Here is a 17,042-nt window from a genome sequence, read left to right as displayed (position 1 = left end):
AAATACAAGACAGGTCTGGACTACAGCTACCATCTAATGGGCTACTACTGTTTTGAGAGGAAACAAATAACACTGGGATAAAGCTTTTTTTTCATGTTTTCATGACAATGGTTGTAAATTTGTATATCTTATATAAAATGTCAGGGCCTACTAACAAACACCTTGTTGAATTTGTCACAAAATTGGCAGCTGCTTTGATGAGCATAGTAGGACTGTTTGAATCAACTTCCTCTCAAAATAATTGACCTATAAACAGACTCAAGGAAAAACATTTTCCTTAAGTGCTTCTGGCTAGACGAGAATGTCAAAATGCCCTCTGAGGAGTAGTAAGCTTTGTGCAGAACAAAGCAAGGGGAAACTGTGAAAGTGACAAGAAAGGATACAAGGTGTTATTGTGAAGGATGTGATGTAGGGCTTTGTTTTCCAAAATGCTTCAAAATTTTTTACATTAAGGCAAATGTAACCAAGTAATTTGCTATAAAAAGCTAGATTTTAAAACAGCTTTATTTTTAGTACCAATAACTTCTAATTATATATCCATTTAGGAAATGAAATATGGAGCAGTCTTTTTGTTGTTATGAAGACAATATATTTTCATTTAAGTATGAAGCAATTGTGACTGATGTAAGAATATGTATCTATGCAGCATTTCTTAGAAAAATGGCCCATTTTTCAAATGCAGTAAACTGACATAAGCTCTGTGCAGTAGAACATGCTACACAAAATTCAGAAAATCTTTGAGAAGCACAGTATCTGCTAGCTGTCCAGTTTTAAATGTTAAAAAAGTTTTCTGACACCTTGGAAACTTGTCAATGATAGATTCCAGTCTGTGTTGGTCTCGGAACACAAACAATACTTTTATGTCATTTTTTATGAAGGAATGCCAATTAAAATGAATAGCTCGGATGCAAAAGCCACTATCTGCATGATAAGAGAAACTGAAATAGTCACAAAAACTCAACCCATCCAACCTATTGAAGTTGAATGCTTCATTTCTTTTTTTTTTTTAAATAAGTAAAAAATAATTAATTACTCAGTATTAATAGCTGAAATCTGCAACTATGTTTTATACATACAAATCTTAAGTCAAATATTGACTTAGCAGTTTTTGCACCCAATTCATGCAGTTCATGGGTTTTGCAAACATATCAAAACATTTAGTTGTAAAACCAGCTGTTCGGTGATACGTTAGGAATGATGGAAGGATCTATATCTACATCTACATCTACATCTACATGGATACTCTACAAATCACATTTAAGTTCCTGGCAGAGGATTCATTGAACCACCTTCACAATGCTCTATTATTCCAATCTCATATAGCATCTGGAAAGAACAAACACTTATACCTTTCCGTACGAGCTCTGATTTCCCTGTTCTATCATGGTGATCGTTTCTCCCTATGTAGCTTGGATGGAATTTAATTGTTGTGAATATAAACAGACTATGTGGAAGTGATATTTTTTTACCAGGAAAAAATGACATATTTACTGTGAAAAAGAGAACAAGAATGAATGTTCAGCATTAGGTTAAAAGTAAAAACAGCATCGTGCTTTCAACATCACAAGAGATAGTAGAAAATAAAATAAACTCCATATTGCATCTTAATAAAGCATCAACAAAATTTTAGAAACTGAAAAAAAAAATTGGCAGTAAGTTGCATCTTAATTAAAAACAGCAACAAAAAATTCTAGAAAATGAAATTGGCTGGAAATTACTTTTAAGTGACATCAACACCAGTACTGTCCATCAGCTCAAAATTGCTTCTAGCTTCTTCCTTGCTCGGAGGGTTGGCAGTGGCAGGAGTGACTCTAGAAGTGCCTTCCTGCTCATCAAACACCATGGTGTAGAATTTAAGTTTGTCTTTGGCCACCCGGTCTTCACCAAAGTGGAACTGCAAAAAGATTTTTCATGCCTGCAAGTATGGCTTCTGAAAGTTATACATCTGCTGTGGTGGTGTTGGGCTGTTCGCTTTGCTGAAATTTTTTCCTGTCATCAGGATGCTCTTCCCATCCATGAACTAGACATATCTTATTTTTGATTTTCATGAACATGATTTTTTTGGCTTTTTGAATCTGGAAATGCCAGCTACCAGTAACTTTCACTCAGCTTTCCACATATTCTTTCCATTCCTGAACAGGACATTCATTTTGTCCTAGATGTACTACTGTTGAAAAATTTCTCAGTGAGGTGGATGTATACAGACAGACAAGTTTTCAATTATGCTCAACTTGTGAAGTTGTCTTTCGATACCAAGCGAGGTGGCGCAGTGGCTAACACACTGGACTCGCATTCGGAGGACGACGGTTCAATCCCGCGTCCGGCCATCCTGATTTTGGTTTTCCGTGATTTCCCTAAAACGCTCCAGGCAAATGCTGGGATGGTTCCTTTGAAAGGGCATGGCTGACTTCCTTCCCTGTCCTTCCCCAAGCTGATGAGACCAATGACCTCGCTGTCTGGTCTTCCCCAAACAACCCAACCCAACCCCTTGTCTTTCGATGTTACCAAAAACCCTGTCAAGTGGAATGAATGAGTGGCCCACTATTGGGGACCACAGTTCTATTTTTTCTAGACTGATGGGAGTTTCAAGAAGAAACCAGTGACATACATCACATATTTTGAAAAGTAGGCAGAAGTCTGTAAATGCAGGTAAAATAAAAGGGATAATAAGTGTAATGAGTTAAGTTAAATAATCATGTAACATACATAAAAAGATGTGATTGAACCACATGATTGGTCAAATATTTCATTTTTTACTGCTAACACCCCCTCCCCCAGTGGTTACTTAAAATCCTCCCCAGTGGACAATTCCTGAAAAATATGAACTGGGAGTGATTTGAAACAGTGTAAGTGTAGTGCATAGCACAACTACGCATAATCGCATACACTCCTTGCTGTTATCTGCAAGAGCTACTGCATTTAAAACAAGTTTTCTTTAGTTTTGCTATGCACTACACTTATACTTTGTTGCTAGATAGTACAACTTTCAGTTTTGCAGGAATGGTCCATTAAATTGGTCAGACTGTGCCACTGTGTAAAGAAGGGCATAGATTGTACCACAAATTTGTTGAGGTTATGTCATAAGAATTACTGTCAGCACAGTTTTTGTTGCATAAGATTGACTTAATAAAACTGACCAGGATGGCTCTTCCTTGTCTGGGAGGGACAACTGCCCTCAGTCTTGTTCTTGTCATTTGCAACTTCTATGATGGGTTCAACTTCTTGCAAAGTACCTACTATTTCCATTACTTCCACTTTGTTTCCAGCATCTTCTGCATTTAAAAGTCCACAGAATCACTCATTTTCTTAAAAACACATATGGCAAGATGCTGATCAGCTGAGCTGTGCTTACCAGCTTATGTTTCAACAATGCATCGGCAGCAAGAGCTTCATTGTTGCCTATGTGTTCACTCCAACCTAACTCTGAATAAGAAAAATAGCCCTTCTAATCATAACAAGCTGAAAGGTACCTCTGAATGTCTAGACTGGTAAGTCAGAAATCAGTTGGCATACTTTGCATCTGGACATGGGGCGGTGACTGCGATGCCAGTCGAACTTGGTGGGTTTTGTAAATGTTGGATATTATGTGGGCTTTGCACCCAAGGACAACTTGCAGTTAGTGGCTTTTGCAACCATTCATGGTTTTCTATAGCCATATTCAACAGTTTCTAGTGCATTTTGCATTCTGAAAACTATTCCATCATGTAGGCACTGAAAAAATCTGTACGGCAGTGTGCCCAACTCAAAATCGACAAAAAATGCATTTATCACTTTTTGCATCTGGGCTACTCAAGTGGTACCACTTAACACTACAAAATGCAATAAATCACAGGCTTAAAAGCCAGTATAAATATTTGAACAGAAGCAAGCATCCATTCATATAGAGTAGAGAATTAATTTGATATATAACTGCTCTTGATGCTCTCTGCCGGAGCTGAACATTTATATTCGAGAAATAATAAAATTCATGTTCACAACTGCTATTAAGCCAATTATAAATTTTTATCACATCCAGATGCTTTTTACTTTGGAAAATTATTGATTACATTCATAGATACAGATAACCAATGTAGGTTTAGTACTGCATTTCTTTACTAATGGAAACAATTTTTGGTTAAGGTACAGCATCAGCACACACCATCTTGGCATCAACAACATGGTGATACTGAGAGTGAGGATGCATGGCCTGTTCAGCATACTGCAGATACTAGAAAAGATGATTTTTCATTTAGAGGAACTGCGGCTGAAGAGACACCATCATGGGATTTTAAAGATGCTCCAGTGGCGCCTATTGCTAGGCTAGAGTCATTGGATGAACTTGATCAAGGACAGGTAATATGATGTATGCTTTATGTATTTATGAGAGCACAAGTTTCTCTTTGCACAACTCGAAGTAATTAGGATTATGTGTGGGCTTGAATGCTTGCATCTATTCATATAATTAGGGATGTGAGAAGCAAGCATACAGTACATTTATTCTGTAATGAACTTTGATATCTACAATCTGGTGCTGTTGTAAAATAGTGGTGAGATTTGCAAATACAATACTAGAAGGAAAACACAATTTCACTGTTCACTGCTGAACTCACCACTGCTTTAGAAAGAAGTAAAATCCACAACTGTTAAGCTACTCTTGAGTTACTTAGAAGACATTATTTGGGACAGGTATGAGAAAGCATATTTTGAAACCTTGCCAAATATGTAGCACAATGTTCTGAATTATTTAACATGACTCCATCAAGAGAAAGGGAACAGGAAGCAACAATAACAGATTAAGGTATTCTGTATTCTGAATTCTAGCAATTTAACCATACTGTAAATATATGTCTTCTTATCTCCATTTAAGTTTCTCCTGTTTTAGCTTCTCGTAACTCTACTGTTTTCCACTTTTGCTAATTTTCCTCATTGTCAGTTACACAGTCAACTCTGAGTTTGTCATCATTCTGTTTCTAAGCCTCCTGTGTCTTAACTGCTTAACTGTGAGGCCTCTGTACCTAGGATGGACTAAGAACTGCTCAAACATGCTGATTCAATTACATGCTATGGTGAGGAAAGCAGACAATATAGGTAAGCACACTGGACAGAAAATTAGTCATACCAGGAGACGACATATTAATACCATGTAACATCACATCTAACTTTGACAGTGGCCTCACCTTGTTGGGGAAGAGAGTCCATTCTTCAGGTATGCCATATCTAGCTGAGGCCACTCATTGATGATTAAATCCCATAGAGCTACCAAATGAAAGGTATGTAAGTTGCTATTTTCCATCTGTGTCATTAATAATCCAAGATATTTTCTGTGGGATTAAGACCAGGTGATTTAGCAAACCAGACAAGGCACAGTAGGGTGCTCCAGTGTTCTTTGAACTGGGAAAAAAAGGTGTGCAGACCTGTGAACACAACTGTTGTCTTCTGGCAAGATGGGAGTGTAACTTAATCATGGAGATGTAGAGAAAAGGGCCACACATTTTCACAGGGAATGTTGAAATAAACATGCTGGTTCATTTTTATGGTATCTGAATGAGTAGGACCATGTTTTGGTATGGAAAATACCTCCAAAACACCACAGAACCATCTACAGCCTGAACTACACCTTCCACTCACTGTCAGTTAAATGCCTCACTGTGCTGTTGATACAATCAGTGCCTTGTGTCATTAGAAAGGAGGAAAAATCACAATTAGTTGCATCATAATACATGCATCTAGTCAGCTATTGTCTGGTTTCTGTACTGCTTGGCTCATTAAAGACATACAGCTTTATGTGCCTGTGCGAGCAATAGCCTTTTGTGAGGTACCCAATTCAAAATGTCCATTACATAGTGTTCCCTTCAGAAAGTTCATTCATAAACTGGTGGAAATGCACTTGCTTTCACTGACAGCAGTAGTTCCTGTTGAGTCTGAAACTGCTTATCATTGACAGGGTGTTACATGCATCTTTGTTCACTAACAGTTAGGAACATTCTAAGAGCACTGTTCTTACACTGTGTTACATGGCTGTGAGGGGTCAACTGTATGTTGTAGACACATTCAACAGTCTGCATTGATACACCAGTAAAATAGGTAATTTTATTCATGGTGTGGTCATAGGCATGTTCAAATATGATAGCTCTTTCCTGCTATTCCGTCGTGTCTCCATCTTAGTGCATTGATTCCATAACACTGATTTGCATGTAACACTATTTCATTGCCTGGACATATGAATGAGATGGATGGTTAGATGACTATGGGGTACTAGTTTACGCCTTCCAAAGAACTTAAAAGTGACCAGTGTGCTCTTTTAAGGGGGTGATGAGCATTTTGTATCATGAGTTTATGATTATCATATTCATAATCATTGGTTTCCTAATGGGTACATCCTCACCACAATATCTTTGATGCATTTAAGGAACATGGGGTCTTATTCCAGAGCATATTGGTAGTAGACTAAGTAATAAAATGAGAATATGAGATTCTGAGTATGCTTTGAAAGAGAGTTTTAATAAAATACCTTCAAGAAGTATGGATGCTGTGCCTCATGATATGGGCACAGGCCATACACTAGTTTAAATGGCACTGAACAGGTACACCATGTGTTTACCACTTTCTGAAAGTGCATTCATAAAGCCCACAAAATGTAAATTTTCACAGTGATTTTGTCATCATAAAGCTAATGATGCTGCCTTCCACAGATGAATTCATCCATGTGCATGCTGCAAAGTAATGCCTCGAAATTTTTTATGTGAAAACTCTTAAAGCTATATAAATAAAACAAAAATTATTAACATTCTGCATCTTTATTCTTCATATCTACAGATCTGCAGCCCTCTACCACTAACAGGCTCCAGATTGTCATGTGTGACAAGACAGTGTGTAATGTAGATATATCATAGCATGAGAAATGGTGTGCTGTAATCAATTGTCAAATTTGAAGACTTTGTCCCTCTCCTTCAGTAAGACAATGACAGACCACACATGAGTGCTGCAACATCTGCAACAATCTGACACACTGTGTTCCCTGTCATCGATCATTCTCCGCATGGTCCCAACTTGGACTCATTTTACTCTGTTTCCAGAGTTTAAAGAACACCTCTGAGGACTTCATTTTGATAGTGATGAAGTGGATCAAGAGGTGAGGTTGTGGCCCTGGCAGCCAAGTCAAACATACTACCGTATTTGTATCGATAAAGTGGTCTCTCATTGAGAGATGTTTGGTCATCGGTAGGGTGACTGCATTGTGAAATAAATATGTAGACATGAAGAATGAAGATGTAAAATGTTAATAACATTTGTTTTACTTAAGAAGCTTTCAGAGTTTTCATATAAAAGATTTGGAGGCATTACTTTACAGCATGTCCTCATAGATGAGAGATAGTTCATGTGTGATGGTTGTTTTAGCAGTCAGAATAGTCACTAACTCGCAGTTACTGTTAGATGTCTCTAAAAAAGGTTTTTTTTTTTTTATAGACATAGACATTTTAGCTGGAACAGTTTATAATTATCCTCCAGGATCTTGCTTCTTTCAGCACACTTAACTGGATGAAATTACTATCAGTTTCTACATATCACTCTTATGGAATACTTGTTCACAATAATTTTTGTTTCCTGCATGTAGGATCAAAGGCACATTTTAGTGTTTATTTGGGAGCTTAGCTAACTGCCGGATTGGAGGAACTTTAGGTATGTCAGTAAGGATGAATATAATCTGTTGTGTTACCAGTGCATTTGCCTGGTTTAATGGACCTTTCTGTGGTGTAATGTTAAGAGTGTATTGGATAAATAGTGCAGGAACAAATTCATTAAAGTACCTTAACATGGGAAATCGCATCAAACTGTCATTTGTAGTGCAAAGTGGTTACTTAATTACTCAGTCAAAATCTAAAGATCTTTAAATATAAGTAAGATTCACTAAATCACAATAACACAGTGCTACATCACATGGGAGTAAATAGCAAAAAATTTCCAACTGCATGCATTGTAGAATTCGAAGCAAGTATGAGTTTGTGCATTATGATTCTCTCAGGTGACATCTAATCTAGGAAGTTAAGGTTCTGATATCAAAAACAGGCCTGGTAATAGTTCCTGGTGGCATGACCTCAAAGCTTCAAGTAATGGATGTTGTTGTGAACAGATCTTTCAATGATCATCTGTGACAGCTTTAGAGGGAGTGGCTTATTCAAGGAGATCATGCTCTCACTCCAGGGGTAAATCAAAGAAACCTTGAGTATCCACAGTGTCATAGTGCATCCTTAACTGCCAGGAGCAGAATATCAAGTGAATCCAGGAGCAGAATACCAAGTGAATCCACAATGAAATGATTCAAAAAGTAATTCATATGCAATGCCATGGATGGCTCAGAAAATTACATAAGGAGCAGTCAAAAAGTTTTCCTCCAAAGGCCATACAGTCCAGAGTCGGTATCCCAATCAGGCAAAATCATTGCGGGCATAGAGGCAATCATCCCACAAACATATTAAGTTAAAGATGCCCATTTGTTAAAGTACAGTTCTGCTGTGTGAAGAAGTCGATAACTGCCTGCAGTACATTGGGGCAGGTGCTCAGATGTCTCCTAGTTCATTTGGTGTAACTTCTGCATTACGATATTTGCAATATGCAGACATGCATAATCATGAAGAAGCAAAACAGAACTTGGCACACCATTCCACAATGGTGGTTTTTGACAGATGTGCTGCCCCATACACAGTCTTCATTCTCCAGTGGATGTCTATTGGTGTTTATGCTTCAGCAGCCAAGAAAAGAATAACAGTACATCGCTCCTGTTTGGACGCATTTGATAATAACATTGCCATAGTTCACATATTCACATTACCACACATGTTAGAAAGGCATGAATGCACACTAATCCCTTGCCTACATGTCTGTGCTTATATACTCACACCAGAGTGATGCTGTGTTGCATATATACTGCAGCAGATGGAAGTTTTTATCAGCCCTTAAAATATTTTATGAATTTCGGAAGTTAATTACTTCTTGTATTTAAAAGAGGGCATTTGGGTTTGTGTTTCTGTGATCAAATCTATGATTAATAGAATAAAATCGTTTTAGTATATTATGTAAACCTCAAATTTGTAAAATATATATGTTTAAATAAATTTTGTAGTTGTCATATGAGACAATTGATATGTGTGGAGCTATAATTTAGAATGAGAGGTAGGTTGCATGTCAGATATACACTGATCATCCAGAACAATATGACCATTAACCTACTATTGATACAAAGCTGTCCAGGTGATATCAGTATCACTTGGCGAGGAATGAATGTTACTCAGACACATGCACAGTGCATGTTGTATCAGTGAGTGTGCTGTTTGTGTGTAAAATGAGGAAGGCGCATGATCTATCTGAGTTTGACCGAGGGCAGTTGCGATGGTCTGCACAAGCATTTCAGAAAATGCATGACTTGTTGGGTTTTCGAGGAGTGCTGTGGTGAGTGTCTTCAGCATGTGGCGAAACCAAGGTGAAACAATGTCCAGATGTTGTCGGTCTGGACTGCTACCCTTCATTACAGATGTTGAACGTCGTAGCCTGGGCAGAGTGGTAAAACAGGACAGCTGGCAAACTGTGGCAGAAATAACATCAGACTTTAATGCTGCGCAGAGTATAAGTGTGTCTAAACACACAGTGTGCTGAACACTCCTAACAATGGGCCTCCACAGCCAACAACTCATGCATGTGCCAATGTTATCACCACGACATCGGCAACTATGACTGAAATGGGCAAGTGACCATCAGCACTGGATTTTGGCACACTGTGCAAAATGTTGCATGGTCTGATGAATCCCAATACCTTCTTTATCATGCTGATGGGAGGGTGTGAATCCTTTGTCTTGACACCTGTACTGTGGGATGCAGATGAGCTGACGGCAGCTCCATTATGCTCTGGGGAACATTCACATGGGCATCCCTGAGTTCAATGGAGCTCGTGAATGGCACCATGATACCCAAAGATTATTGTACACTGGTTGCAGACCGTGTACACTACTTCGTGATGATGTGATGGCTGTGGCATTTTTCAACAAGATAATGCGCCATATCACAAGGCCAGAAATGTGTTGGAGTGGTTTGAGGAAGACAGTGGCAAGTTCCAGTTGATGTACTGTCCACCAAATCACCAGATCTGAAGCCGATTGAACACATTCAGGATATGATTCATTGTGACATCAGAGCTCATGGCCCCTGTCCCCAGAATTTATGGGAGTAAGGTGACTTGTGTATGCAGGCATGATGCCAACTCCCTCCAGTGAACTACCAAGGCCTCATTATATCCTTGCCATGATGCACTGCTGTTGTTATCCATGCCAAAGGTGCACATACCGACTGTTAGGTAGATGGTCACAATGTTCTAGCTGATCAGTGCATAGTGGTTAGCCACAATCATGAACTGTCAATGAGAAGCTTAAGAGAGCATCTTGTTATTTATTTAAATGTTGTGTAGATCATATCCTCAATAAATGTAAAAAGATGCAACATCCCAGATATACAAAAAGTGCTCAAATATGCATAAAATTTGTGAACGTTTATGTGCTGATATAAATTTCAATTGGTACATTTATCCAAGAACTCAGTTTTATTACAGATTTAGTTGTTGAAGACAAACAACTTTTTGTACCATTAAAGATATTTTATTCCTTGCAGAACGTTTATTGCTTTCATAGATTAACATTGAGTTTTTGGCAACTTATCTTTATGTCCCCAGCATCATCATTTATTCTTATGACAAAGGTATTTGACATTTTAGAATATAATTTGGTATATTTGGCTGTTGTGGAGTCACAGTAAGGGAGATCTCTCTATTTTATACTGAATTTTAAATGTATTAGAGGAAGCAAAGCAGATGAGAATGGAGGACAAGAGTGAGGAGGTTTAGGAACTACCTGCTAACTACTGTTGACAGCAGATAGCATTTAAGAATATAAAAACTGAAAATCCTGTTTTTCTTGATATCATTTAAGAATGTAAAAACTGAAAATCCTGTTTTTCTAAAGTCTTAATTCATAAAACTGCTTAATGAATGAATTGGGTGGGCAAATGGTGAAGACACCATAGCCTAGATTTGTGGCCTGAAGCGCAAGTCCAAATCCCAAATTTAACAAAACTTTCTTTTTGCTTCCTTGAAATATACTTCTTTCACAAAATTATTATTCCAATAACATGAATGATTTATTTATATGATGTGGAAGATATTCTCATTATTAACAAAATTAATGTATTTATTTTAGTGGGAACCACACTGATGTTACACTAGTATAGACATCCAAATTCACAGAAAGTAAATCATAGCTATCACTGTGCTGTATAAAGTGATACTGATGATCAAATAAACCTGATGCTAGAGCCTAGCCTGTGCTTTTTACAGCTTGGGTCACATTCTCTACCTTGTGTAAACAAAGGCTAGTCTCCATTAGAACAGTAAACTGGTGCAACATATTGAACTACTGTACTGTAGCAACATATTGAACTATTATTTGCCAACAGCGGACAAGTGCAGTGACGACACAGACCATTAATACAAAAATCAAAGAATGCACATGAAATATAATAAAGCTATTTATAACAGTGAAATACAGATTATTTTATGAAAAAATACATTTTATGTCGGGAAAAAAATCGCAAAAACTGCTATGTGGGTTTTTACCTAAGTCCACAGAGTCAAAGTATGGCACTTTCACCACAGTACCAGTGGACTGGCTTACCAGCACTTTATAGACATAACATGTTAAGCAACACAGACAATTCTATGCCAATTTCCTCAAAAGGTGATAAGTATTAAGCTAAAACCTCAAACAGCCCCCCCCTCCCCCTCCTCCCACCAAGCAGCAACAACAGTTTTATCCAAAACCATCACCACAGTTTGATCCAAAACCATCACTGACAACTGTCAGCAGCTCTTGTCAAGTGCACTGTTAACAAACATAAATACCAGTTTGTTAATTCTTATGTAACTTAATTATAACATACCATCTTCCAGGACTCACAGAGTAGCAGCCCACGTGGTGCAACATCTGGCCCATCCACAACGGAAGTGAAAACATCAGATGTCTAGTCTACTCTCCACAAGTGTTTTTCAAGACACGTTCTTGTTGTCACTGAGAAAAAGACATACATGGACAAGTGAGCAAGAAACTCTTCAGGGAATCGCAGCCCAAATGAAATGGACTGTTTTATAATAGTCAAAACATTGTCACAAGACAGTAGTGTTTTCAATAATTTGTATTTTTTTTAAACACGTTACAGGAATTTATATGAAAATATTACTTTGCATTGTAAAAAAAAAAACATTGTGCAATCACACAGTTATTCACTCATCTGATGCTGCCTGAATCAAATAATACGGTATTTTAAGGAATGATTCTTTAAAATTGGGATAAGTCAGTAGCTTTTAGCTATTCACAGTGCTTGGCAACACCACTAAAATGAACTAAGAAGGTGGTGTACTGGACAGAGTTGTGTATTCATAGGCAACTGAAAGTCAGCATAAAATAGAATAATATTCTAGTGTGTGACAGAGGTTACAGAGGACATACTGTTGTAATCAGGACATCTGACTCACTGTTAGTCATGGTCAATGGCTCACAGTAACATTAATTATACGTGATAACAACTTGCGTATGCTTTGGTCTTAACAATTTATATAACTGAATAAATAAATTTTCTTGAAGACTGGGCATTCATATTCACATAAGTTGATTTTTTCTCAGAAGAATTCTGTCTGTTGTTCTGCTAAATGTTTTGGAGGTTTGACATGAAATCATAAACTTTTGTCTATTAACACCTTTCTGTAGGTGACTGCTGCAGACATGAACATGCAAGACATTGTTGCACAGTCAAGGAAGCAATGTTTTAACTTGAGCTTTCTTGTGAAAACACACAGGTTACCATTTCATAATACACATGTTTCTTTCTCCTTTTGGCATTACTTACTTTGTGCTTCACAGTGACAGGTTTTGCACATTAAAATGTATTGGATACTTGTAAAAGGAACATAATTCCTAGTTTTATATTATGAAACATTCTTTGAGACTTCTTTTTATTTAATTTCATATCACATTTGGACATTCAAAGCATTGAATTAGTCTCCTATTTTGATACTAGCATTTTTTAGCATACATGCATAGCTACTATATGCGTTTACAAAAGTTATTCTTGTTCTTTAAAATACATACTAATTGATTAACCACATCTATTCCATTTTCCATTTCATGTAATAAAATGGATACTCGTTTATTTGTCCCAGTAGTATTCACAGACAGTCAATTGTTGAAACAAACTTACACTCATAATAGTGAGTTTCTGGAAATGAGCCAATGAACCACAAGTGACATAACCATGTTCTCCTACATTTAATGAGATTTTGGTTTTGGGAACAACCACTGCAATGTTTTGCAACATATTGCATCATGTGGTGCACCAAAAACCTAGTCCAAAACACCAAACAAATTTTCCTAAAGAAGATAAAATTTTCTGATGATTAATTTTGTACCTTCACTGTAAGTAATATTAACCTTCAGAATGACATGCTCAAATATATCACTATTTATCACATTTAAATATACTACTCTATATGTTCAAGAAAATATTGGCACATGTGTCTTATAATTGTCTATTTGCCTCACATTTTGCTCAGTATTCATGGTCCCTGGTTTTGTTTTATGCAGACAGAAAATGATGTAAGTTTGTCAAAATTCTGAAATGGAATTCTTCATTCTTTCCAACTTCTGTGAATAATGTATTATTATACTTGTGTCAATATTTCAGTATTTTTGAGAAGAGGGGAGGGGGGGGGGGGAAGATATCAGTTAACAGCAATTGATAACTTACAGAGCTCTGGGACTGATTTATGAGAAGAGAATTTGGTCTCATGCAACCTTCATGTGCTATCAAACAGAAAATCAGGCAAACTATCCATAATGTCACTGTAAGCTGGTTTTTTTTTCCTGTAGTGCTTGTGATTACATTTATAAGAAATACTAATTTCTTTATTTCTAGTGACTTAGTACTTACACACCTGTTAGTTTCTATTCTTTATTGGCTCACAAAACCCCTGTCTGAATGTACAATTCATTTACTTTCTATGTGTTTGTGAAGGTTTACACAGTATATTGTGTAGACATTTGATGCAGAGAATTTGGTTTCAAACTGATACATTGTTTTCAGAATTTACTTTTAGTGTCAAATATTTATACATATATGATGAAAACTGCGATTAATGCCCTATAATCTGATACAGTATTATATAAATTTATTTTATCCTGAAGGTGCCCAAATGTACAAAAAGTTATTCACACACACACACACACACACACACACACACACACACACACACACACACAAACAAACAAACAAACAAAATGAAATGGAATCTCTGTGCAAAGTATTTGTTACCAGATTTTCATGTTCTGCAAATACAATTACAAAAAGCCTGTCCATTACACATGGCATAGTTATACTTTCCAATATCAGTATGCTTGCAAGCTACAGATTCTACTGGAAACTTATTTTAGAAAAAAGTATTTTTCAAGTCAGAAGTATTTTATGAATTTCGAGTGCTGTACCCTCTAGCCATCAGATTAATATATTTTCACATTCTAGTTAATCTTTTGGTACACTAAGAATAATTCATAGCCCATAAGTATGAAGGTGAAAAATTTTGACTTGTCTTCAACTTTAGCCTTAAAAGTACTTTTTTCCTCTTCAGATGTAGTGAATGCTGTGTTTTATAACTTACATTATCGTACAGTAATTAAATTTTTCCAATATGTTCCTGCCATTAAAGAACTCTAAAATGTCCAGTTTTGTCACTCTTAGAATCTTATTGTCTTTTAATTTGCGTTTGTACTTAATTTTAGAGCCTTTGCAGTTCCAGGTGTTTAGTAGTATGATGCACATTTATCAACATTCTGTTGTCAACAAACATCTTTCTTTAGTAGTTCTTGACAACATCAAAAGTCTCGTTGGTGCCTAAAGGAAGAAATCAGGGGCAAGGTTAAGGGAAAAATGGTGCTTTTTTAGTGCACATATCACTATTTCATTATTCAGAATACAAATTTAAAAAACAACTATGCTAGGTCCACCATACATAATGCCATCACAATTAAGATATTAATAGTTTTCGTATCCATCCATACTGCTGAATGAGAATGCGTGAGTAGAAATTATGACCCAAGTATTGTGTGTCAAACATCTGAAGTGTTCCAGCATTCAATGAGTATTACAAATTGTTTATTCGTTCTCTTCATAATTCTGTCCTTTCCTTCTCTTCGTGTTGCTGTCCTTTTTCAAATGTTATAATGTCATCACTAATTGATCCTCCATTCTGTATATAGTTACAGAACACAACACATTTGCTCAACTGTATTTCAACAGAAGTTAGTAATTCCTGCAAGCTTGTTTAATTGTATATTATTAAAAATGTGTCACTTCTTGCTTTCTACTTCATCTCACATATTGTATTAGTTATGTCACTGATATAAGTAGCAAACTAACAGCATCCTGAAGAAGTGTGTTCTCAAATTTTGTACATTTTTAAAGTAATCGGTTATCAGATGCCCTTCTCCACATGTTCCCCAATGTATGCCACCAGTTATCAATCAGAGGGAAATTATAGCTTATACATTTCATATGAAGTTATTATGAATTACACTCTTATAAATATTTAGGAAACATAACATCAACATTTGATATCCTGTTGATAAGTGGTCATTTTATTTCTAATTTTGTGGAGGTCATGGGAAACAGTAGCAATTCCATGATGTGTTGGCAGTAGTCTTCCATTCTGAGAGAGGCTACTAATGATTGCTCTTCGATGTCACAAAATGTGGAGGCATTTTTCTATTAGCAGTGTGATCCAGTTACAGAATTAATTTCTCCAGGATGTAGATCTTGTGCACTTGTGTGTGTTAACCTTAGGTCAAATGGTGATACAGCTGTGCCTGTTCCATCATTTTGGTACATGTGAATGCAAATATTGAGCCTTTGTTCATGAAAACATAATCTCTGTTATTTTAGCAAAAAGCACGTGAAGTAAGTGCACATTATTTTTGTGAGATCATATGTGTGTATACCTGATTTGTTATGTAGATATCTGTTTCAAGAGATTGCTCATAAATTGTGTACATATTTCCTTAAAAAATAATGGAACTATGTTAACTACTTATATTACAGTGTGTACATAATGTGTATATTGTTAAGAGTTTTTTATTTATTGAAGTTGTTATGTACTGTACATAATTTTTAGATCATGTTTCATATCTTAAACATCAGCATAAAAGGCATGCTTGGATGAAACAGACATGTATTAGGTCTGTTAATTATTGAACAGTAATGGACAATTTGTTTTATATTTGTTATTGCTCCAGTGCAAATAATGATTTCATATCATCAGTATACTGGAATGAATAATTCTTAAGTTAAATTTTCTTTCCCTTTTTGTAGCTTTTGAAAATTGTTTTTCAATTTCATGTAATAAGAAATTGTAAGTTCAAAGTGATCTGTAAATGGAACTTCTGTATAAAATATGAATTATCTCTTCAGATTGTTCATAATGTAATTCCATAAAAGACTGCTTTGTAATAGACTACACAAATTCATAAAAACACTATATAATTTCAAACATACCACATTTGGAGGAACTGTGTAGGTACTTGGGGTAGTTAAATGAAACATTTATGACATGTCAGTCTTCAGATAAGATGAGTGCAAGTGAGTCATTGTGACATGTTAAGTTGTTGTTATTGTTATTGTTATTGTTGTTATAAAAACACCAAAATAAACAAAAACCTGTGATTTTTTATGAACTGCAACTGAACTGGCTCAAAAAGGAAAATGAAACTTGATACATCAGCGCAGGTGTTTGAAATACTTATGGAACATGGTTTTTGAAGAATTTGGCTGTTATATCAATAATAATTACATAAAATTTTTAAATTTTATATTCTTTTTCAATGATCTTGTGAGCTCTTATGGGGTGTCTGTATTGCACAAATATATATTAATTTATATATGTAATGCAATGCAGATCTAATGCTGCTGTTGTCATTTATTAA

General features: G+C 36.1%; 1 protein-coding gene across 1 annotated transcript in view; it reads left to right on the top strand.

Annotated features, from left to right (window-relative positions):
* LOC126470159 (potassium voltage-gated channel subfamily H member 2) overlaps positions 1 to 13,013 on the top strand; it is a 670,689-nt gene extending 657,676 nt beyond the window's left edge. Inside the window, exons 19-20 of the mRNA XM_050097782.1 lie at positions 4,120 to 4,332; positions 11,969 to 13,013. Coding sequence (XP_049953739.1) covers positions 4,120 to 4,332; positions 11,969 to 12,043 — 288 coding nt within the window. The 3' untranslated portion in view covers positions 12,044 to 13,013. The remainder of the gene's footprint in view (positions 1 to 4,119; positions 4,333 to 11,968) is intronic.
* The last annotated feature ends 4,029 nt before the right edge of the window (positions 13,014 to 17,042 follow it).

This window comes from Schistocerca serialis, chromosome 3 (genome assembly GCF_023864345.2).
Source record: "Schistocerca serialis cubense isolate TAMUIC-IGC-003099 chromosome 3, iqSchSeri2.2, whole genome shotgun sequence".
In the NCBI taxonomy this organism is placed as follows: Eukaryota; Metazoa; Arthropoda; class Insecta; order Orthoptera; family Acrididae; genus Schistocerca; species Schistocerca serialis.
Note: the sequence above shows the minus strand (reverse complement) of the source record. Positions and strands in the feature narration are given on the sequence as shown.